At 42.8% G+C, this 24508-nt stretch overlaps 2 protein-coding genes across 3 annotated transcripts in view; one reads left to right on the plus strand and one right to left on the minus strand.

Moving 5' to 3' along the window:
- Positions 1-563: 563 nt before the first annotated feature.
- PDZD9 (PDZ domain containing 9) lies at positions 564-15480 on the plus strand. Of its 2 annotated transcripts, none has more exons than XM_047838055.1 (5): positions 564-717; positions 2597-2776; positions 7259-7448; positions 12452-13163; positions 15400-15480. In XM_047838055.1, exons 1-4 carry the CDS (start codon positions 687-689, stop codon positions 12843-12845), a joined length of 795 nt encoding a protein of 264 aa, XP_047694011.1. In that variant the 5' UTR covers positions 564-686; the 3' UTR covers positions 12846-13163; positions 15400-15480. The 2 variants fall into 2 exon arrangements, with proteins under 2 accessions (XP_047694011.1, XP_047694012.1); XM_047838056.1 differs by lacking the exon at positions 564-717 and adding an exon at positions 6059-6264 and having other exon boundaries at positions 2698-2776.
- LOC125154204 (cytochrome b-c1 complex subunit 2, mitochondrial) overlaps positions 14431-24508 on the minus strand; it is a 30793-nt gene continuing 20715 nt past the window's right edge. The window contains exons 11-14 of the mRNA XM_047838054.1: positions 22667-22747; positions 20130-20206; positions 15994-16147; positions 14431-14696 (exon numbers count right to left, since the gene is read on the minus strand). Coding sequence (XP_047694010.1) covers positions 14613-14696; positions 15994-16147; positions 20130-20206; positions 22667-22747 — 396 coding nt within the window. The 3' untranslated portion in view covers positions 14431-14612. The remainder of the gene's footprint in view (positions 14697-15993; positions 16148-20129; positions 20207-22666; positions 22748-24508) is intronic.

Here is a 24508-nt window from a genome sequence, read left to right on the forward strand (position 1 = left end):
AGCACAAACCACAGAGCGGGCTTCCAGTAAATATTTGTCCTATGAGCGAATGTGTGTGTGGGAGGAAAGAATTATTTTGGAAAAAAGAAGGAAGAATTAATTTCTCTCCTAATCGTGACTCATTTTTTTTTTTTTCCCCAAGCCACCCTTGGCCCCTCTTCTCATGCAAAACATTGATGAAAACAGTGCAGTTCCAAAACAGTTGGGACTATTGATGCAGCAATATTTAAAAATATCATTACTGGGAGTGCAGCAGGGGATTGTGTGATCTTATATGGGCTTCTAGTTAGGGTCTGCCTGGGCCCCACAATTTCACAGCTTTGCCACACCCGCCTCTGTGCTTCCTCCATCCTCCCCACTTCGGTTGTTTTCCAAGAATGGATGATGAACCCACTGTGAGCCAGACACTGTGCTGCTGAACGAGTTTGTTCTCCGCCAAAACTTTCACTCACTCCTTTTTCCAAGTCCGCTGAGGCCTTGTGACCCCACGGATGCCCCACGTCTGCCCCCTGGCGGCCATCCCGAGGGGCAGCGCCGGAAATCTCCTTGCCGCCCGGGGTCCCCCGGTCGCCAGCGGCCAGCCTGCTGTGCACCCCCTCCTCGCGGGTTCGAAACAGTTGGGAGTTGGACCCACTCCAGCTTCGGCTCCAGGAGGCGCCTCCTGAGCGGTCTGCCCTCCTGGGGCCATGGAGAAGGCCGCCCATAAAAGCAAAAAAGGTAACTGGGGAGTGGGGAGAGGGAGACGCCCTGGAGACAAAGCCTTCATTACTTTGCCTCCCCTGTAAAATGGGAACGTCACCCTCTTGGCCTGGGAGTTAGCCCCTCGCCATCATTTGTTTACCAAACTATAATTTACATACAGTAAGAGCCTCCCCCCCCCCCCGCCCATTTTTAGTGTATAGCTCTGAGTTTTGACCAATGAATGAATACCCACATATAACCACCACCACTATCAAGATGTGGAAGTTTCCCTCCCACACACGCTCCCTCCCCCGTCCCCAAATTACTTTGCTCCTCTTTGCCACCAGCCTGCACTTCAGTGGCTGCCACTCCTGATCTGTTTCTATCGTTTTGCCCTTTCCACGGAGAGTGTCATAAAAGTGGAATCGTGTGGTATGGAGTCTTTTGAGTCTGCCTTCTTTCCCTTAACCCTGCTGTCTTTTGAGACTGGGTCTCCTATAGATTATTTTATCCTAAGCACAATGAAGTAGCAAGCTGAGGTTGGAACTCAGACCTTGTCTGAGATGCCACTTCTCTGTATGCTCAGGAGCTAGAGGCTGAAGGAGGGTCTGACCTGCTCCAAATGGCTCCCAGAATCTTGAAAAATCTCCGAATGTGGTACCTTCTTTATACTGGGTTACTTTACTTTCTATAGAGTCTCTGCGGCTTGGGGGAAGGTGAGGTTGGAGACAGCAAGGACACTTGCTTACAGGGAAGGGTCATGAACCTGGGGGTGGGGGGACAAGGGGCACCCCTCCCTCAGCAGGCCTCTTGGGCCCCCCCCCCAAAACACCACAGTCACATGGATTTCGCAAAGGCCTGTCACTTGTCCTTCAGGAAGAGCTGCTGAAAACAAATGTCCCCAGAAACTTCCTGTGTACTGAAAATGAGTCTTCTGAGAAGCTTCCTCTTAGGAAAGTAACTTGTTTTAAATCACTCCATAGTCTTTGAAACTTTTCTTGTGAGAATCAGTTCTGGAGAAAACATACTTCGGCACCCTTCCACCACCACCCATTTTCCCGGATTTTCCTCCCAAATGATCTTTCGCTACCATTTCCACTGACATCGCCATGGCATGCTTGGGTGACTCCAGTAACACTTTGATTTCCCACATCCACTCTGGATCCCGCAGTCTGTGCCCCGCACAGCAGCCAGCCGGGTTCATTTGTTTGCTTTGTGTAAGAAAATACAAATGTTACAGGGTCCCGCTTAAACTGCTCCTAAGCTTTTCCAGTGAGGTAAGCCTGTGAAGCTGCACCAGTCGGCTGTGACTTTGCTCCTCATAAGTGCTCCAGTGCATCTCTGTTCTTTCCTTACAGCCTCAATCCAGTTTGCTCCCTCCCACCCTCCTTTGTCTCAAGATTTCCTGTTGGTCTTTTTGACCTTGATTCAAATTTTGCCTCCTGTATGAAGCCTGAACTGCCTTCCCCGCAGGATACCTTGGCCTCCTGGAAGTCCTCCTCAGAGCTCTCTGTATTTTTCCTTCATAGCATGTGTTACAGTTTGTTATTCAACATCTATTTATGTGACTGATTAGTATCTGTCTCTTCCATTAAGCTGCAGGATCCATAAGGGCAAGAAACTGCTATTTCTTAGCACACTGCCTGCATCAAGAAACATTTGTCAAGTGAATACATAATAACTGACATTAATTAAGCACTCAGCAGGTGCCAGGCACTGAGCAAAGCCCTCTGTCTCATTTATTCTCATAACAAGTCTCCAAGCTAGACACGTACTGTCCTCACTTTACTGATGAGGAAACTGAGAAATAAATAGGTTGAGGAACTGCCCCAGGGATCTGGCTTTAGAACCCCAGTGATACTGTCATGCTGCTGTCCAGGTGAAGGACTAAAAAATCTCCCCCTCTTTATATTAGGCAAAAACGTTGGCTTCAATGTCAAGTCATCCATACACAACTTGAGCAAAACTCAGCAGACCAAACTCACTGTGGGCAACCTGGGCTTAGGCCTGATCATCATCCAGAATGGGCCCTACCTCCAGATCACCCACCTCATCAGGACGGGGGCTGCAGCCACGGATGGAAAACTCCAGCCAGGTGACTGTGGTTCCCCGCCCCCCCCCCCCCCCTCCCATCTGCCTTCGGGGAGACCCTGGTTAATAGGTTTTAGTGTAACCATAATAATGATGATGACATTGTTTGAGAGCTTTTTGTGGGCCAGCCAGTTGCTAGCACTTTAATAACCCTCGCTGTTTTATTTTTTCACTGAATTCTTACAGTAAGTCTCTAGGTAGGAACTATTGTCATCCCCCTTTCACAGGGGAGGAAACTGAGGCACAGAGATTGAGTTCCTTGTCTAGGTTCACCCCGCTCTGGCAAGTGGGATGGTGTCATTCCAGAGTTTATGCCTCTCTGTGGACAAACTTTTCTTCTTCTAGGTAGGCAGTATTAATCATTGTTAATGTTTAGAAGCATGATCTCATTTCATCCTCCTGACAATCCCTGAGGTAGATTCTGCATTAAACCACCGTATAGATAAGGAGTCAGATATTTAGTAAATTGCCCATTGTCACACCAGGGATCAGGGATTTGAACCCTCTCTGTTAGACTTCAGAGCCCAAGGCCTTTGATCAACACTGCCCTGCCTCTCTTGTCTTTGGGAGAATGAATTTTCCATCCAGTTCAAGATGTGTTTTCCAGTGTCTGCTCCAGTTCTAGGGCTGTGCTCAGGAGTCAGGGAGGCACAATGGGATGGTAAGGTGGTGAGAAACAAGAATCATCCGGTTTTAGCTGGGCCTGAATTCAGTCAGGCCCAGGCTCTGTCACTTTCTAGTTCTGTGACCTTGGGCAGTCATTTAACCTTCTAGGCCTCAGTCACCTCATCTCTAAATTGGGATAAGAGCTACCTTCCTCAGACGTTGCTAGGATTTGGAGAGAGAAATTTTATGAAAGTGCTTTGAAAACGACACTTCTATGGAAATACTGGCAATCATTTCTCTTAGGCTGTTCTTAGAGAGTTTCCTGACTTGTGGCTTTTCTTTCTTTTTTTCTTTAAATAAAAAATGATTGTGGTACAGGAGCCCCAGTGGATTAAATTACTGATTTATAATGCTACTTCCTAGAATCGCCTTGGGAGCTTTTAAAACTGAGATGCCTAGGCTCCATCTCCCCAGAGGGTCTGATTCAATTGATAGGGGGCTGGGGACAGGGCAGTTCATGATTTAAAAGCTCCTCAGGTGATTCTAACTGCAGCTTGTGTTAGAAGCAGGGGATTAAAGAAGAAAATAGATAAATGATGCCATTATGAAAGTTTGCCCCCACCTTATAATCCAAAACATTCTCTCCAAATGTCAGTGCTTGGTGCTGGGGAAAAAAAGCACCAGGGAGACAGTTCCAGACCAAAAGAAGTCCAGCACAGGTTCCCATGAGCTTTTCCTCAGTTTCTCTGGGGTCAGGCAACAGAAGCTGATTCATAACCAGAGCACACACTCGCTGGAGTGGGACAGGAGTGTGCTTTTATGCACAGGAAACAGAACCTCATGGTGTGGCTATGGTTAGTGGGCTCCTGGAGGTCAGAGGCAGTCTTGAATTCATCTTTTAAATCCAGGATTTACCTTTAATGCTGGCACATATTATGTCTGTGCATTAGTAAATGAATAATAAATGTTTGTCACTGGCATTGTGCAAGGTGTTTCCACATCTATTATCTAATTTAGTCTTTACAAACTCCTGGAAGGTCGATAACACAATGTAGAGGGTTGGAGATGTAGTAACTTGGTCAATACACGGAGCTAAGTGGGGGGGCAGAGCTGGGACTTGAACCCATGTCTAGAGAGCCCACACTTTTGACTGGAAGTGGGATTTCAGTACCGGAGAGAGTCCAGAGTCCCAAATCTCTTCATGATGGGTCAGTCAGTTCTCTTCAGGCTCTTGGTTTCAAAGACCAGAATTCAGTCCTTTTAACAATGAATGAGATTTTCAGAGGTGATAGTCCCACAGACCTGCTATTTCTTCGACCCTGTTACCTCCCAGCCCCATTATTTCTCATCCACGTGTTTTACATTTTTCTCTTCTGGTGTTTCAAATTGGGTTTCATTTCCTATTGAATTTGCTAGTTTAGTTTAGTGTTTGTTTATTCTGGCTGAATTAAAATTCCTTTTGGCCAATATGGCTTTAAATAGACTGATATCTAGAGTCTTAAGAAATAGTGTAGCTTTGAAGGTAAATACAAGTCATATACTGCTCACATTCATTCAATAAGCGTTTCCTGAATGCCTACTGTGTGCAGGTGTCCTGCTAGGCATGAGGGCATAATGGTAAGCCAAACAGATGTGGTCTCTAGCCACCTGGAGCTTGTGGAACTCAGAGCCTTGTCGGGAGAGATGGATAAAAATAAATAAAAATCTATTTTTCAGTAGTGGCTTGGCTGCTGCAAAGTTGATTTAATATAGGTAATCGAGACAAGGTTTATAATAATGTGGTTCCTACAGCCCATTAAAACAGAAAAAAAAAGTGTAATGGGGTTGGTATTCATAAATACCAGATTGATGTTTCTTTATGAAGGGCAATGTTAATATCTATTGCCAGAGTAATCACACTCATACAATGACACCTTTGGTTTACAGTCAGGATGGTCAGGGAATTAAGCTGTTTATTTTCTGCCCTCTTGATAAAAAACATCCTTCAACAACGTAATTAAGCAGAATGCCAAGCCAGAGCTTTCAGCTATAAACGTTCCTTTTAACATCAGGCACGTAAACTCATCCAGTGAGGTGTTTGGTTTTGTTTTGCCATTGTAATTAACCTCTGTAGGATGAACAGCTGTTTCAGATGGCACACTCTGCAGGTGGCTGGGAGAAGCTTGTTTCATTCTGAAGCTAGCTGCAGATCCTAGGCTGGTTTTATCATCAGCTACTTTGTAAGACCAAAGCAGGTTTTTCTTCACCCTTCCAAGTATTCATTTTCTTCAGTACTTTTAAACTTAAGTTCTTTTTAAACTGAAGTTTCTGATAGGATCTAGCACCATGAAAGTTTGTCCTTGGAGCCTTCCTTTGAGATCAGCATTAATTCCCAACTACAGCACAGTGGGGTGTAGTATCACAGAAGGTACTGCATCCTCTCTCCTCCTTGGAGGTTAGGCTTCTGCTGTCTGGGAATGAAGGTAACTGAGGGGTCCCTAGCTTCTCACGCACAGAGAAATGAACACATCCTTTGGGACTTGATTGGAGTCCCTTTATCCAGTGTTAGTGATAAAGTCTCCATTACCATTTGGCAGGCTGTTAGTTCTAGTAAGATCTGAAGACTAAGATTTTACCTAATGTGAGCCCTTAAGAAGTAATTTCTTTGTATTCCTTCCTCTCTTGCTGAATATCCTTGTAGTAGTCAGGATTCTTCACTGCAAGCAATCGAAAACAGTGCCTGTGAAGGCACTGAACTTAGAACCTTGAGTCTGACAGAACTGCCAGAAAGGCTGGAGAACCAGGCTTGGAAAATGATGACAGAACGCGGGGCCATATATAACTACCCCTGGAAACCGGGTGCTTCCATCACCCAGCTGCATCTCCTGCCCAGGTTCAGTGACCCAGGTGGGAGTGCCCCGTGGCTGGATCTAGTTTACATGTCCATGCCCTAGGTGCTGGCGGCAGGGAGGTGGGCAAAGATATGCACTTAGGGGGTCCAGGGACTTGCTGTCAAGATGTGGTTTTCTTCCCACTTGCCAGGAGATCAGAAGCTCTATGGTTGACCATCACACTTCCCTTCCTGTCCAGCAATGCTCTAAAGTAGGAAGTCTAGCTTTCAAATCCCTTTATCCAACATACTCTCTCTATACACATCTTAAGCTTAAAGCATGCTAAATGTCCATTGTTTCATGCAGAATTACTTGCTCAACTAATACCGCACAAGGCAGAAAATTAAAATGAAGGGCTTTATGTTAAATTTTTTTTAACGTTTATTTATTTTTGAGACAGAGGGAGACAGAGCATGAACAGGGGAGGGTCAGAGGGAGAGGGAGACACAGAATCTGAAACAGGCTCCAGGCTCTGAGCCATCAGCACAGAGCCTGACGCGGGGCTTGAACTCACGAACTGCAAGATCATGACCTGAGCCGAAGTTGGACACTTAACCGACTGAGCCACCCAGGCGCCCCAGAAGGGCTTTATGTTAATAAAGTGGAGGGCACTGGAAATTGCCAGGCAGGTACAATAGCAAGTAGGTCATTTAGTCACTTAGTGTAAGTGGTTTTTTTTAATAATGACTATTCATTTTACTCGAAACAAACATTTTTAGAATCCTAAAGGATGGTTCAGATTATAAACGATTTTTAGCCTCTTTCACACCAAGGACTAAATAAATACCATAAAAACATGATATAATATCTTCTACACCGCTATTAAGAAACATCTTGCATGCATTCATTATGCGAAGGACACTCATGTCACCTAGTTGGTCACTTTTATTAAATAAAGGCTGGAGTCTGGTTGAACTCGTAAAATGGAATACCTCACAGTGCAGCCAGAAGTGGTATGAGCCCAATGACCAATTATCTTAATTTTACTGATAATTTCTTTCCTTCTTCAGGTGATGTTCTGATTAGTGTTGGCCATGCCAATGTGTTAGGATATACTCTTCGAGAATTTTTAAAACTTTTGCAACACATCACCATAGGAACAGTGCTACAAATCAAGATTTACCGAGATTTTATTGACATACCCCAAGAATGGCAAGAAATATATGATTTAATCCCTGAGACCAAATTCCCGGTAACACGGTAAGTCGTTCATTTTAGGAAAACTTTGTTGTGCTACTGTTCCCCAGAGCCTGTGAAGCATGTGGTCTTGGTGAAACCGCTGCAGTAATTTAGTGGGTTTTTAAATCCTTCTGGAGAAGTACAATCTGCAGGACCTAATGTGAGGCAGATTGATAGAGGCAAGAGCCTTGAATCTGGAGCTAAAAAAAAAAGAGAGAGAGAGAGAGAGAGAACCATCTAATGGGAGCTCGGCCTCCAAATCTACCTGCAATGTGTCCCTTTGTCCAGAGTCAGCCTCAAACGTGCTGTGGATCCCACGCCCTCATTTGTCTCCTGCACATTCAGCTTTTCTGTGGATCCTTCTCAATAACATGTAAGGCTTTTGGGGCCTCTGCCTCTTTACAAACCCCACCTCGACTCTGCTGCCCTCTCCCTGCCCCCGGCCACAGTCCTATCCCTTTGGCTCCAAACGTGCGTGACGAGCTGTATCAGATGTGGCCATTTCCCCAGGAGATGATTTCCCAGGCACTCTCCCCCAATCTCAGTCCAGGCTTTGCTGTCTTCACTTGTCCAAGAGGCCTCTTTGCAGGGCCACTCACAGCCCTCAGGTTGATTCCAGTAGACTCTTCTCCTGAGCAACATTCGACACTGTACAACTCCCACCCCCTCTTCTGTTGAAACGTCTTCCCCAGGCTTCAGCCTTGGAGTTCCCCAGCGCTCAATCTTTGGCTTCCTTCTCTCAATTTCCTGGACACCCTCACTGATGCCTGTGGTTTCCGTCCCTCTCCCTACAGGACTGATTTTCAAATTGTACGATCTTCAAACTTGTATATTTAAACCCTTTCTCTCTCCCACTTGGTGGCTTCATTTGGATGTATCACAAACCCCTCACACTCGTTATGCCTAAAGATCAAGAGCCAGCTAACTGCTTATCTCCTTGGGGTGGTCCTATCTTACTGGGGGAGCATTTGCCTAGTTGAACAAGTCAGAGATTTAGAGGCCATGCTAGATTTCTCCATCTCCCTTGTTTCCACCCCATATAATCACAAAACTTGTCATTTTATCTTCCGACTCTCTCTCACATTTGTCCATCTCTCTCTCTGGCCACTATCATCACCCCAGTCAGAGCCACTGTCTACTCTCTTCCCCTATTCATTTGCTACACAGAACAATCCTTTTACAGTGCAAATCTGAATGTGGCGTGTTCCCTGCTGAAAATCTTTTTAGACCTCCTGTTCTCAGGATAAATGCCCAAACCCTTACACTGGTCTATGCTACTGCATGTGGCTGGGGTCTGTATCCTGCAGCCTCACCACATACTGCTGTCCTCTTCCCTCTCTAGTCCACTTTGCCTCTCAGCTTCTTTGTCTTATGTTTCTTTGCCTCAGACTTTACACTTGCCCTTCTCTGTGTACAACATGCCTAGGACTCTGTCATTACTCACCGTTGAAGGCTCATGGTGCAAAATTTTTCCAAGGGGTCTTCAAGTTAGGAAGTGTTAAAACACTGTCTGGTCCATCTGTCATATGCTTTCAGAGAAACCTGTGTATCTCCTTCACAGCATTTATCCTAATTTCAATGAAGTAATCTGTACAATCTATTGTTTACTATGTTGCCCTGGGAGAACGTAAACTGAAGGCAAGGACTAAGTCTGCGTTGTTAGGCTAAATCTACCACAGGACTTTCACATGGCTGAGGGCTCATTTATTCAGAGTGAATGAAAATTAAAATCCAGCTTTGGGGGTGCCAGGGTGGCTCAGTCGGTTAAGCGGCTGACTTCGGCCCAGGTCATGATCTCGTGGGTCCGTGAGTTCAAGCCCCGCATCAGGCTCTGTGCTGACAGCTCAGAGCCTGGAGCCTGTTTCAGATTCTGTGTTTCCCTCTCTCTGACCCTCCCCTATTCATCCTTTGTCTCTCTCTGTCTTGAAAATAAATAAACGTTAAAAAAAAATTTTTTTTTAAAAATCCAGCTTTGAAGCTCAGGCAAATCGCTTAATCTCTGAGAGCTTGTTTATCTGTAACACAGGAGTACCAGAGACTCCTCTGAGGATCAGATATGTGAGGAAGTTCTGTAGAACATGAAGACACGTAGAACATGAGATCCTTCTCCTTCAGTGACAAGTTCAGTGCTCTGATGCAAGAGTGGTCCTTATTAATTTGACAGATTTCTGAGCACTAGTTGTTACAGCTGTGTATCTTTGGTTATTGGGATGGGCTCAGGGAAAGCTGGCTAGGAACTTTACTAAGGACTAAAAAATGGTCCACACTGGATAGACATTACTTCAGATATTCCAACTTTTGGTCCAAGGGACTGATATGGCCAACAGATGTGCTTTGCTAGTCTCCCACAGCATTTTAAAAAGCCGGAATAGCAGTGACTGTAGAGAGAAGGAAGGATACGGAGGGGCTTTTCCAAAGGCTAGCAAAGTGTTTGTAAGTTTTTTCATTTAACTAGGTTTCTTTTTTTCATTTTTCTGTATATTTCAAAATTGTTAAATAAAAAATATTTGCATTAGTTGCCAAATTTACATATCTAAGATTCCATGGAAATTATCTGCATCTCTGGTTTCTCCTAAAAAATTAGAAGATGGGCTTGTGTCCTCACATGGTGACAGTGGACCAGAGCTGGTACCAGCTGTCCCCTTAGATCAGACACAAATTAGGGACAAGTTTTTCCCCCAATAACCAAACCAATCGTGACAGTTAAAAATCATTAATGATAACAGTGAACACTTATTCATTGCTTACTATGTGGTGGACACTGCTTTACAAGTATTTTGCCATTTAATCCTCAGGTTAATTCTTTTTATTATCATGGTTACATAAGAAAACTGAGGCCAAGAGAGGTGTGTGTAAACTTGCCAGTGGTCACAGGACTAAGTGTGACTAGATCTGTCTCTAGAGCAACAATATCCAAGAACTTACTGCAATGGTGTAAATGTTCTTGATCTGTTCTGATGTGGTAGCCACGGTCTACATGTGGCTATTAAGAGCCTCAAATGTGAGGATTTGCAACTGAAGAATTTTAGGTTTTATTCAAGTTTAATCAATTCAAATTTAGCTGCCATACCTAGCTGGTGGGCCCTGTACTGGGGAGTGCAGCTCTCAAGGCTGAGTTCTTAATTACTTATTTATAGAACGACTATGTTGTTCACATTTTAATTGTTCAGAGTTTGAGATACAGAATTTTAAAATCTAAGAATGACAGACCGACCATTCAAAAGTAAGGAGGAAACACAGAAATAGCACAACTCAAGTATGAGACTAAAGCCCACAGGACTTAAGAACAATACCAACCACTTTCTAAATCCCTTTCTTAATTTGAAACAAAGTGCTTATATCTAAGGCACTTTAGTAATTTATGTGGAAAGGACAGAGAAGGAGCACAAAGGGAAAGAAAAGGCATGTTACACAAAGCTGGTATGATCTTTTTCAGGAGTAAATGGTACTGTGTGCCCATTGGAGAATATTCCACATAATGCTCTGGGCAGGTCCAGTGATAGAAAACTGTTTGTAACTAACTCTGACTTCTGCTCGTTTGCGGCTTTATAATCCTACTTCAGTTTAATAAGAATCTGACCCTACTACCTGTCCTTTATAGTTACCTAATACAGAGTTACAAAAGATATTCTTTGCAGTCTGAAGAAAAAAAAAAAAAGTAACCTGGATTTTGTTTTCATTCACATGCTGTTCAGGAAGTCCTAGGCATGTCTGAAGGCAACCTGTTCTAGTCCTGAGGTCTTCTGAACCTCCTTGCACAGCACTAAATCAAGGATGAAGGAAAATCACACAATAAGACTAGTGGCTCAGTTACTAACTGTTTATTTTAAGAGAGAAACTTTCGGAAAAGCTGTTTGCAGTTTTGGGAGCAAGTACAACGGTCACACCTGCAAGAATATTATTAGTGATCATGCAAGCCAAGTCTAAAAGATTGGGGGGTGGCGAAGAAAACAACTTCATATTTCCTATTAGCAGGACAGATGTACCAAAGGTCTATAATCACAAAGATCTTTGTTAAATGAATGTTAAAATCTAAGAACGGATATGCTGGGCAACAGCGCCAGGATGAGGGGGAGCAGGTAACAGCATTTGTTCAGGAAAGTAATGGCAGGCTCAGGTATGCAGACATTAGAAAAGTTCAAGAGAACTGTAGATGACAGCAGGCAAGCATTGGCCAAGTTTCAACAACCAAGAAAGCTAATAGTCGGGGATGTGAGGGTGATCTGGCTGCAACATCTGTCACTCCATTGATCACCAGGTGTCCCCTTCCTCCCTCACCCCTCCACATGCATCCCTTCTGAAGCTGCAAGCTCAGTTGAAGACGACTGGTTCTTCAGTCAAGGGTATATGAGTAGCTGCTTTCCTCTGCTAAAAACTTCCATACAACCTCTCAAGAAAGCTAATAGTTGGGGTAGGTAACAAAAAAAATCTTTAAAAGCTTTTGGACAGCAACAGAGAAGTGGAATAGTGAATGAGACACATCTGGATGTAGAGGGTGTTGTATAAATACACATTTGTAAACCCAAAAGAGAGGCAAATGATGGTTCTCAGGAGAAAAAAAGGCGGCTCAAAAATTTCCCGATGACTAGTGTACTTAGAGGTCCACTAGTTCCTGAATACCTTGGAAATCGGTAAGACACTGTTATTACTGACTCCATGTGACCCATGAGAAGAGTTCTGTGGAGGAGATGGCCAGGTTGACCTGTCATTCTGGAATGAAATTAACCCACACCTTAAAACCTGCTAATATTCTGGTCAGTAGTCTGACTTAAGTTATTTTCAAACTTTTGAAAGTGATGTGAAATAACTTAAGGCAGAATCTGATTTACATTTAGGAGTGGAAACAAATTTAAAGACAGTTTTGGAGAGAAAATCTTCAATAACACAGAAAGTGCTAAAGCTAAATTATATCCTTTCTTTGATGAACCAAAGCAGGTTACAAGACATCTTGTTAGGGGACAGTGAATATGCAGACATGAAGAATACATGTCTTTCACTATTTTTTTTTTTTTTTTCCATTTCAGCACAACAAAGAAAACTGAGCAGGCAAAAGACCCTTTGGCAAGCAGTGATGACAGTGAAGATGTAGTTTCAGATAAAAAACTTAAGTATTATAAATATTCAAGGTCCAGTGGGCATCACTCTGCAAGGAGACCAATGTCTATCTCCAGAGAATGGCATGGCTACAAAAAGAAGAACCGTACTATTAGTGTAGGAAAAGGGATTAATGCTGATGTGGTGATTCACAAAGATCCCAAGAGAGAAGTGAGGCCCCCTTCTCCATACTGGACAATGGTGAAGCGAGACAACCAAAGCTCTTCCTCATCCACAGCCTCCTCTACCTCAGATGCATTTTGGCTAGAAGACTTTGCCCAAGTTGAAAAGGGCAGGGGTCAACCTGTATCAAAAGTTGCTTAGGCAGCAGTCTGCAAACTGGTGATCACATGAGCATCTAATTTTTGTGCATTGCTATGCACAGGTTTGCTATACTTACAGGAGGAATATGTGCAGACTTACCCATTCTTTCACAAGTGCATTCTGATGCCGTCAGAGATATTCTTCAATGTGATAATCCAAAGACTTCCCTGGGGTCAGACAGGTCTCACCACCTTATTCTCAAAATAGCAACATCATTAACACACTCCCTTCTGAGAAGAACATCTCATCTTTTACAAAATGTGGCAGAGGAACCCAGGACCAGAATGTATGAACATAGAGAGAATTTCAATTTTTAAAGTAAGTGCCACATTTTTATTTAGACAGTTAGCTTCTCTTGTTTTGCAAACTTCAAATGCCCTACTTAAAATAAGTAAGAGATATATTTTCTGGCTAGTTGTGCACATAAAGTTCCACCCCCCCTCCCCCCCTTCAGCCCTAAGAAACAGAATGGGAACAGATGAGGAAGAGGGAAAAGATGAGAAACAAAACTCTGTCACACAGTGAAGATAAATCAGACATAAAATGATGCAGTGGGAATATAAGATATGACTAACAGGGAATTTAGATTTTTCAGAAATAACTATACTGCAAGAAAGGCAGTAAAGAAAGGGGGTAAAACTCAGACCATTTAATTGTTTTGACCCAAAAGGACAGATTTTTAAACTGGTTTTATCTTTATTTATTTATTTATTTATTTATTTATTTATTTATTTATTTTCAACGTTTTTATTTATTTTTGGGACAGAGAGAGACAGAGCATAAACGGGGGAGGGGCAGAGAGAGAGGGAGACACAGAATCGGAAACAGGCTCCAGGCTCTGAGCCATCAGCCCAGAGCCTGACTCGGGGCTCGAACTCACGAACCGCGAACTCACGGACCTGGCTGAAGTCGGACGCTTAACCGACTGCGCCACCTAGGCGCCCCTAAACTGGTTTTATCTTTAAAAGCCATCGATAGGGGCGCCTGGGTGGCGCAGTCGGTTAAGCGTCCGACTTCAGCCAGGTCACGATCTCGCGGTTCGCGAGTTCGAGCCCCGCGTCGGGCTCTGGGCTGATGGCTCAGAGCCTGGAGCCTGTTTCCGATCCTGTGTCTCCCTCTCTCTCTGCCCCTTCCCCGTTCATGCTCTGTCTCTCTCTGTCCCAAAAATAAATAAACGTTGAAAAAAAAAATTTAAAAAAAAAAAAATAAAAAAAATAAAAGCCATCGATAAAAGGAGTGCCTGAGTGGCTCAGCCAGTTAGGCGTCTGACTTCAGCTCAGGTCATGATCTCATGGTTCATGAGTTCAAGCCCCGCATCGGGCTCTGGGCTGACAGCTCAGAGCCTGGAGCCCGCTTCAGATTCTGTGTCTCCCTCTGTCTTCCCCTCCGCTGCTTGCACTCGGTCTCTTGCATTGTCTCAAAAATACATAAACACTAAAAAAAAAATTTTTAAAGCCATCGATAATAATCTTACAAGTTTCTGAGCTTCTGCACTTTTAGATTCCTGTTCTCCTTTGCAGCATCTAAAACAAAGACCTCAGCATATAATAAATACTTGATTAACTGATGGCCAAGACATGAGAAAAACATTTCAACAGAATGTTTTATTGACTTTAAGTCAGCTGGGAACAATTTATGTATTTATGCTTTAAGACATTTCACCTTACTGGGGAAAAAAAAAGATATATGTTTTATTAGAGATTTTTGACTTTCACGTGTTTGCTGCTCTGGGCTGAGAAAATGTTCAGCTCTTTCCTGTTTCAGAATTTACAACTCATCAACGAAAGGTGTGTGCCCCAGATTTCCACTTGCTGCCATTGACTTCCGGCCAGAAACAAACTTCTTTGCAGCCTTGAAGTAAACAAACAAATGACAGAAAAAATTAACAGAAATAAGAAAATGTATTATGCAGTAGATAAACTTACCTATTTTGTTATTTTAAGAGTTTATGGACAGGACATCCTGAGCCAGCAATTCTGTACTAGCCTCTTGTGAGATTAACTACAGGAGAGGGCTGGTACGTTATTTTAATTTGTGACAATGTAGGAAGCAAAGCTCTGCTGTCCCTTTGAATGTTCCCTCATTACACGTGACTGAGCAAGTGTGGTGCTCCAGACATGAGGGTAGCTGGTAAAAAGGGGGATAGGGACAACCTCACTGACATTGCAAAATAGGGCAGAGTCGGCCTCAGGCAGGGCAGTACTTTACTGTTTCTGTATTGCTATGGCAAATAGTCTGAGTCGATAAAAATACACCAACTGTCAACATAAAAGTCAAACTTTTATCTGTTTCCTTTATGCCACTATTTGAAGCAAAAAGGCTGGCCAATGAGGTCAGATGTACTACTGTGAGTAGCAGTCCCCCATGCTGTCTCAGGCATAGGGAGATCATGAAGAGGCAGCTGGGCTGGGACTCCCACAACAACAGTATAGTAAAGGAGAGCCATTTGGAAGGGTATGGAATGATGAACTTCGGGGCGAAGTGAAATCAAGTCAAAGTTACGACCTTAAAATACCGTTTCTTTTTTTTCTATCCTCATTGTCCCTACATTAAGGTGGAGCTGTTGGGGAGAAGATGGTGGAGACCTCTACAATGCAAGAGGAGTCGACATTTTTCATGTGGAAAAAATTGGGAAAACCCACTGATTGTGGATTTGTTCTGTAGTTCATATATTTGTTAGGCATAGTAGAGAGTACAAAAAGGTATAAGATACTGTCCTGGCCCTTAAAACAATTCAGTCTCACAATAATATATGTGAAAAAAAAAAAAAAAAAGCAATAGCAGAATGTCTCCTGAGAAGATGAACAAAAATCCTGAGATCCTGGATCGTGCGGGACTGGCACGACAGTTTATTTCTTGGAAGGAGAACAAACACCGAACTCAACTATTAGGTTGAATCACATGAAATTACCAGTAATTCAACTCTTCTTGACCTCTAAGAATTTAAAATGGTTTAACCTATTGGTAATTTAGTTGAATGAGGAAGATACATACACCCCAAGTTGATGAGCCATTTACAGACATGATGGTAATGAGCCCTCCTACCTCCACACCAGGCGGACAGGCACCAAACAGCAGGACAGTGACTTCTGAAATTGGGTCGAGGTCAAATTGTTTGATGTTAAATCATAAGTTTTCATTTGCTTACATTTACAACATCTGTGTCTGCTATGGAGTCAATCTGCTGAAGGACTGTGGCTGGTGGTGTGTATGAACCAGCAACCAGAGCCTGGGACCCGACTTCATCCAGGAACTCCTCAGAAGACTCCACTGACATTAGGTAGCCAGCTTTCAGCTTGTTCCTGTCCAGTAAAAAATATGTAACTAAGCAGAAGCCAGTCTTATAAGAGCGAGACAATTTTAAACTCAAACTCAAACATGTTTTGGTAAGTACACAAATTAACAGCTTTGAAATCTTACAGTGCTAAACAGCTGCGTTCTATTTCTTTAGTTCATCAATTATGTTATTATTTACATTACTATTTAGAAAGCTGTCAATATAAGATTATACTGAAAACCCAACAGACTGCCTTTTGATTTGAGACTAGAGCTTGTATCTCATTAAGACTATTTTATTTCTTTTTTTTTTTTTTTCAACGTTTATTTATTTTTGGGACAGAGAGAGACAGAGCATGAACGGGGGAGGGGCAGAGAGAGAGGGAGACACAGAATCGGAAACAGACTCCAGGCTCCGAGCCATCAGCCCAGAGCCTGACGCGGGGCTCGAACTCACAGACCGCGAGATCGTGACCTGGCTGAAGTCGGACGCTTAACCGACTGCGCCACCCAGGCGCCCCAAGACTATTTTATTTCTTAAAGTAGACTCCATGCCCAATGTAGGGCTGAAACTCATGACCCTGAGATCTGGAGTCGCAGGCTCCACCGAGTGAGCCAGCCAGGCACCCCTCATTAAGACTACTTTATTAAGACTACTTTATTTATTTTTTAAAAGTTTATTTTGAGAGAGAAAGGAGTGCAAGTGGGGGAGGAGCAGAGAGAGAGGGAGACAGAATCCCAAGCAGACTCTGCATGGTCAGTGCAGAGCTCAATGCAGGGTTCAAACTCACCAACCACGAGATCATGACTTGCTGAAGTCAGACACTTAGCTGACTGAGCCACCCGGGTGCCCCAAGACTAATTTTAATGTGAAGTTTTGATTAGTGAAGTAACTCTTGCCTCCTAATACTTTTCTGGTGATGATTTTAGGCACTTCTATTAAGGGAGAATATCTATGTGGGGTCTTAAGACACTGTTCACTTAGCAGAATACTGTGTGCTGATTCTCTATCTGCCCCCGCCCCCCAGGACCATTTCTACACTGAGATTTGTCTCAGTGAGGGTAGGGCATAATTGAGAAGGCAGGTGGGAAAGGTCATTATAGGTCCTACAGTCCTTGCAGCTTAAATATGGGCACAAAGTGTCAATACAAAATAAAACAAAATCCAATTCATAATTCTCTCAAAGAAACTGGTGGTTCAATTAAGACACTTAATTTAACTCTCAAACTATCCTCCTTTGGCACTCTGTACATGACTACCATTTAAACATAATTACAATTTAATTCAGCAGTTTTACCACAATGTCAGCTTAATTAAAGATTTTAACAGGGGTGCCTGGATGGCTCAGTTGGTTAAGTAAGTGTCCAACATTCAGCTCAGGTCATGATCTCATGGTTCACGGGTTCGAGCTCCACGTCGGGCTCTGTGCTGACAGCTCAGAGCCTGGAGCCTGCTTCTGAGTCTGTGTCTCCCTCTCTCTCTCCCCCACTCACACTCTGTCTCTCAAAAATAAACAAACATTAAAAAAAATTAAAAAAAAATGAACAAACTGATGGTTACTGAAGGGGAAGTGGGCAGGGGGATGGGTGAAACAGTTGATGGGGATTAAGGAGGGCACCTGTTGAATCACTAAATTATACTCCCAAAGCTAACATTATACTGCATGTTAACTGGAGTTTAAATAAAAACTTTAAAAAAAATTAGCTACAATAAACTTTACCAAGAGATTATCAGTTTGTCCCTTCAGCAATGCCTTACTTTCTCTCTTTCACTACAGAAAGACTAAGAACCTTACAAGAAAAATATCAACTGTATCAAAATGGCAGAAAACAAACACATTGACATTAAAAACTGAAATTCCATTTTCTACATGTTGCTGTACCTTATAAAAACTGTGGGGCACTTAAGGAAATACATTTTCTGAAATAAATTAGATTTGAAATCAATTTTTCTTCAGTAAATCCAGTGTTTCAGTTTATTCTCATCATATTTTGTTTCTAGTACAATCATGTAGAATTGCATCCTATCAATCAATCCCTGGTTCCATGTTTGTAATATTTAATAAACTGTACTTATTCAAGAGATGCAATTTTTTAGTGTTGTCAGTGTAACAGAAATACTACTACTAATGGGAACAGAAATGACCGAGAAGTTGTTCCCTCCTGGGTTGTAATTTGCCCTGTCATACTTCCTTGGTGGGTCATATTAAATGACCATGAAGACAGTTTGAGTTTTACGAGTCCCATTTTGAACTGTCCTAAATGGGTGGAATCAAATAAATGTTTTAAACTGCTGTATGAAAACACAAGCTGATTGTTCGAGACTCTCCCTGAAGATATTGAGGGGTGTTGCTGGCACTTTCAATGGGAATTTAAAAATCACCAAATAGGAGACAGGTATTTCCATCTTTTAATCAGATCCTCCTTTATCCGTGGGGCATTACTTTCCAAGACCCCCAGTGGATGCCTAAAACCACAGTACCAAACCCTACATATCCTATGCTTTTCTTATACTTACACACGTATATTTTTTATTTTTTTAGAAGGTGTTTTTTTTAAAGTTTGTTTATTTTGAGAGAATGCGAGTAGAGGAGGGGCAGAGAGAGAAGACAATCCCAAGTAGACTCTGTGCTATTAGTGTGGAGCCTGATGTGAGGCTCGAACTCATGAACTGTGAGATCATGACCTGAGCCAAAACCAAGAGTCATACACTTAACCAAATGAGCCACTCAGGTGCCCCTTAATTTATAAATCAGGCACACTGAGGGATTAACAGTAACTACTAATAAAAGAGAACAATTATAACAATATGCTATAATAAAAGTTATGTGAATATGGTCTGTCCCTCTCATTTAAAAATATTTTATTGTCCTGTACTCTCCTTTCTTCTTGTGATGATATGAGATGACAAAATGCCTGTGTGATGGGATGAAGTGAGGTGAGTGCCGTAGGTGTTGTGACATAATGTTCAACTACTTGTGATTTTCTGACAATAAGTCAGGAGGGGGATTATCTGGTTCTAGATGGTGGCTGACTGCAGGTAACTGGAAAGCTAAACCACGGATAAGGGGGCACTATTGTATTTTCTGGTCTATCAAATCAGTAAAGAGGTAAAAAAAAAAAAAAAAGAAATTGCTAATGGTTATGGTAGAATAGGCACTCTCATATACTGATAGTGTGATTATCACTGCTTCTGATTTTGTGTCTCCCTCTCTCTCTGCCCCTCCCCCGTTCATGCTCTGTCTCTCTCTCTGTCCCAAAAATAAATAAAAAACGTTGAAAAAAAAAAAAATTAAAAAAAAAATGTTTCAAACCCAAAGATATCTTTTATAGTTTATAATTTCCAACTGTAGGAAATGTCCAACAAGTATATTTTGATGCCCCAGTTAATACTGTTTGTAACACAGTTTTAGTAATCTGAATGGAAACATTATTTCTTAACATTATAATGTTAAGAAAAGGAGGGGGGGGCCTGGGTGGCTCAGTGGGTTAAGCGTCCGACTTCGGCTCAGTCGATCTCGCAGTTTGTGAGCTAGAGCCCTGCGTCGGGCTCCGTGCTGACAGCTCAGAGCCTGGAGCCTCCTTCGGATTCTGTGTCTCCTCCTCTCTCTGCCTCTGCCATGCTCATGCTCTGTCTCTCTCTGTCTCTCAATAATAAATAAACATTAAAAAAAAATTAAAAAAAAAAGGAGGAATCACTGGTAAAGAATTGAGAGATTGTTTTCAATGTTTTTGTTTCTTATTTTAAAAATTCTACAATAAACATGCTATTATATAAGTATATATACAATAACAACAATTATGTTTAAAAATGTATAAAAATGGGCAAGAAAATAAGCAAAACGTTAATAATTACATCTTTGGGTGGTAGATGTGGGTTGTTTCCCTTTCCTTTTAAATACTTTACCTTTCATTTCTTTTGTGCATGTCACAATATTGTTATAACTCAAAAAAATACAACTTTCAAATAACTGAAACACAAAACACACATTTAATATTGAAACTTACTTGGCAGCTAGGACATCTGTATTGGAAAGGTTTCCTTGGGCAATCATTTTTACTTGGTTATAGGCAGCCTTGATAACCTAGGACAGACAAGAAAAAGCTGGTCATTTTTGATCAGTGCCAAAGTGTCTTGAGCAGTCAAATGTTCCTCTACTGAGGCAGAAACACAAGATGAAACGTTAGTTCCAGGGAACTAGCACAGTGTCTATTTGGAATTCTTGTCACCATGTGATCCTCCTTCTTCTAGTGTTCCATAAAGCAGCTGTTTGTACAATTTATAGTATAGCCAAGTAGCCAAGCTTCTTAAAAAAGTGGCAGAGTGCAGAGGATGCCAGTGTGGTTCAGGAAAAGCAAACACAGAGATTTATAATTGCCTGTAGAGAATAAACACCTTTCAAATATCCCTAGACTCTTATTAAAGTGTCATGCAATTAATACTGCTATTCCTTACTATTCACTAAGAAGAAAGTAGTAATCCATGTACAGCTGATCTGTAAAGCCTGTCCATGCCTGGGATGCTGGAGTCAAGAAGGAATCAAGTTCCAGTGATGTGAGTGCATGTTCGGCAAATATTTGTTGGGTAAGTTCATAAACCTGGCCCATGATTTTCTCCATCCTGACCGTGGCACCATTCTGGGTTACTGACCGATCCCTAATCACCTACACTAGGACCTTCATTTCCCCTGTGTTTTAGCTATCCATTTCTACAGCCACACCCAGCATTTGGACATGACCTAAATTTGCTCTGTGAAATCCCCAGTTACAAGTCCCATGGCCTAAGCCTTTAATCACACTATCCCTTTCTTTCACTTTATCAAGATCTTTAGTTCCCTGATTTGTCCACTTTCAATCTATGAGGTCCTTTTGCTTCACTTCTCTGTCACAGTTACTCTTGCCAGTGTGCCCCACTCTCTTGCCATCTGCCCAGACTTCTAACCTGCCTCCTTTGCAGGCTCCCAATCTTGGATCACCCCTACTACCTGCCTCCTCCATTTCTCCATTAGGAATACTACTGAAGAAAGATTATGAAGTGACTGTAATATGCAACATATGTGTAATAAGGGAAATGCGTGACTACAGTATGAATTTGTGGTCTCCTATCTCAAGGAGCCATCTACACGACCACTGAGGCCCAGTCCATGCATCTAGCCACTCATTTGTCCCAAATCTCATTCTTTTCTTTAAACTCTCCTCCCTTATTCTTTTTAATTTTTTTTTAATGTATGTTTATTTTTGAGAGCGAGCGAGCAGAAAAGGGGCCAGAGGATCCAAAGTGGGCTCTGTGTGGGGTGTCTGGGTGGCTCAGTCAGTTAAGCGGCCAACTTCAGCTCAGGTCATGATCTCATGGTTCATGGGTTTCAGCCCTGCATGAGGCTCTGTCCTGACAGCTCAGAGCCTGGAGCCTGCTTCAGATTCTGTGTCTCCCTCTCTCTCTGCCCCTCTCCTGCCTGTGTGTGCGCTCTCGCGCTCTCTCAAAAATAAACAAACATTAAAAAAAAAATTTTTTTTTTTTTTTTTTTTTTAAAAACAAAGTGGGCTGTGTGCTGAGAGACGTGGGGCTCGAACTCATGAGCCATGAGATCATGACCTGAGCCAAAGTTGGACGCTTAAGTGACTGAGTGCCCAGGCGCCCTCTCCGTTCTTGTAAGACATGATGTCACCTCCTACCTCATCAGGAATGAACTTCTGCATCTTCTTGATATCCTCTTCTCCCAACATCAGTCTTTGTGTCCAAGGCTAAAATGTCCACTTGTACTCTACATCCCATCTGCTCCTGCTTTTTCAGATCCGATCCATTTATAATTTCCTATCTCCTATATATGCTCCAATCTTTCTTTACTTTCAGTGTGTAAACTCTTCCAAAACTACAACCTACTTCCCTGCAAGTCTGAGCTCCACTTGCCTATGCCTCTCATTTATTCTCATTTATTCTTTAACACTATAAATTTTAGCTCACTTCCAACACTCTGGTGAAAACTGATAATACTGCCAAATGATGTCCTAGTTTGCTATAACTACTAGAGCTCCCTGTGGTAACTAAATGGATGTTAACCCACAGTGGATCAAAATTATATTAATCATTCTCTCTTTTCTGGCCTCCAAAAATACCAGGTTCTCTTCTTTTTCTTCCTGTTTTCTTGGCCATTTTCCTTAGTTACTTGGTGGCACTTCCCTGAACTTGAGCTTCAGCTTTCTTTTCCTACAGTCTTTTACACACAACCCTCACTTCAATACAATCTCTATACTGAGGACTCCCAAATGTACATCTTGGCCTTGACCTCACCTGAGTTCTCAATACAGATGTCCAAGAGACAACTCAATGTCATTTGTCCAAACAGAGCCAAGAAAGAGGCACTTCTTCCCTCTTTCCTGCTAGCAAGAGTATACATTTTTAAGTTCCTTCCACTGCAGACACACTTCAATGGTACTACACTATATGGAGCTCTGGTAAGTCATGGCATTCACTCACTCACTATTTTTACTAAAAACATGTTAATGGAGGAGAAAAAAACTTGAGAGTTAGTGAGTCTGCAACTTACATCTCCAGCTGCAGCAGCCTGTGAAATGGTATAAATCCCAAAGAGTCCAGAATCCGAGTAACTGGCATTAAAAGCGGAAACCTGAAATATAGTGAAATTTTACTGTATGTCCTTTTACCAGATAATCAGGGCAAAATTTCCCAAATAGACAAAAACTTGGACCTTCACAGTATAAGCAAAATATATTAATATTTCATGTAACCAGTTCTGTTAATGACTGAAGTGTTTTGTATACAGGTTACTTCTTTCAAAACTATAATGGTTTTAACTTTTTTCACTTAAATCTAAAATGGATTATTCCTTTACTTTTTGCTGGGTACTTTCTAACCTTCTTTTGATGATTAAAGGTTAAACATTCATGTGTGAACATTATTATTACAGATGCGGTATGGCTGAGGGGTACAGACTGTGGGCTCTGGCATTAGACAAACTTGCTTTCTTCCTTCTGCTATTGTGACTTCTTTTTCATCAATTCACTTACACTTCTCCTACAGACTAAAGTCAAAGGACTGGGGGAAAATGTTTGCTTGGTGGATGTTATTTAGCTGTCCAAGGTAGCCAAAAGTTGAGCCTCTAGATAACAGGGGTATTGCTATCTGCACTCTGAGCAGAGGGGTAAGCTCCTTAAGGTGAACAAGAGTGCTTAGTATAGTGTTTCCCAGTGTTTATGCAGACAAATTACATAAGGATCACCTGAGCTGTTATTAAAAATACAGACTTTGAGGATAGAGGAAGACGGCGGCATAGGAGGACACTGGGCTCACCTCGTCCTGCTGATCGCTTAGATTCCACCCACATCTGCCTAAATAACCCAGAAAACCGCCAGAAGACTAGCAGAAGGGACTCTCCGGAGCTAAGTGTAGACAAGTGGCTCACAGAAGAGGGTAGGAAGGGTGGAGAGGCGGTGTGTGCTACACGGACTAGTGGGAGGGAGCTGGGGCGGTGGAGGGGCAGCCCATTGGGCAAGGGAGAGCCCCTGAAGTCTGGCTTGCAAAAGCAGAGGGGCCGGATTCCGTGAGTTCTGACAGCCAGCGAGACTTAACATTTGGAACGTTAAAAGTCAACAGCTCTGCTCTCAGAGAACGGGAATGGCGAGAAGACACTGGGAGGGAGAGTTGTTGAGCCCTGGAAGGACAGAGCTTGGTGGGGGAACAAAGGCTCTGGCAAGCACCATTTCCCTGTTCCATCCCCCAGCCCAAATTCCAAAGGGAACCAGTTCCCATCACCAAACTTGCTTGCACCGCGCAAATACCCAACGCTGTGCTTCTGTGTATCCATCCCTCTGATGGGCCTGCCTCCCTCCTGGTGCTGCAGGGCCCCTCCCGCAGGGGGCCACAGACGGCAGAGCTAAGCCAGCCCCTCCCGCCCCTGTACACCTTGCGGATCCACCCTAATACATCCTTGGCCAGATCCCATCAAAGCAGCACCAGAAGCCTGGCAGTGTGCAAGCAGCCCAGACAGGGACCACACCACTCCACAGAGAGGCCTGCCCCTGGAAGAGGGGAAGATAAGGTACACGCTGATCTGACTGTGGCCCCAGTGGTGGAATGGGGGCAGACATCTGGTCTGACTATGGCCCCGCCACCAACACAAGTTACTCCGGACAGCACAGGGGAAGTGCCCTGCAGTTTGAAGCCACCACAGGGACTACCCAAAATGACAAAACAGAAGAATTCTCCTCAAAAGAAACTCCAGGAAGTAGTGACAGCTAACGAATTGATCAAAAACGATTTAAGCAATATAACGGAACAAGAATTTAGAATAATGGTCATAAAATTAATCGCTGTGCTTGAAAAAAAAGCATACAGGACAGCAGAGAACCTATTGCTACAGAGACCAAGG

This window comes from Prionailurus viverrinus, chromosome E3, assembly GCF_022837055.1.
Source record: "Prionailurus viverrinus isolate Anna chromosome E3, UM_Priviv_1.0, whole genome shotgun sequence".
Classification (NCBI taxonomy): Eukaryota; Metazoa; Chordata; class Mammalia; order Carnivora; family Felidae; genus Prionailurus; species Prionailurus viverrinus.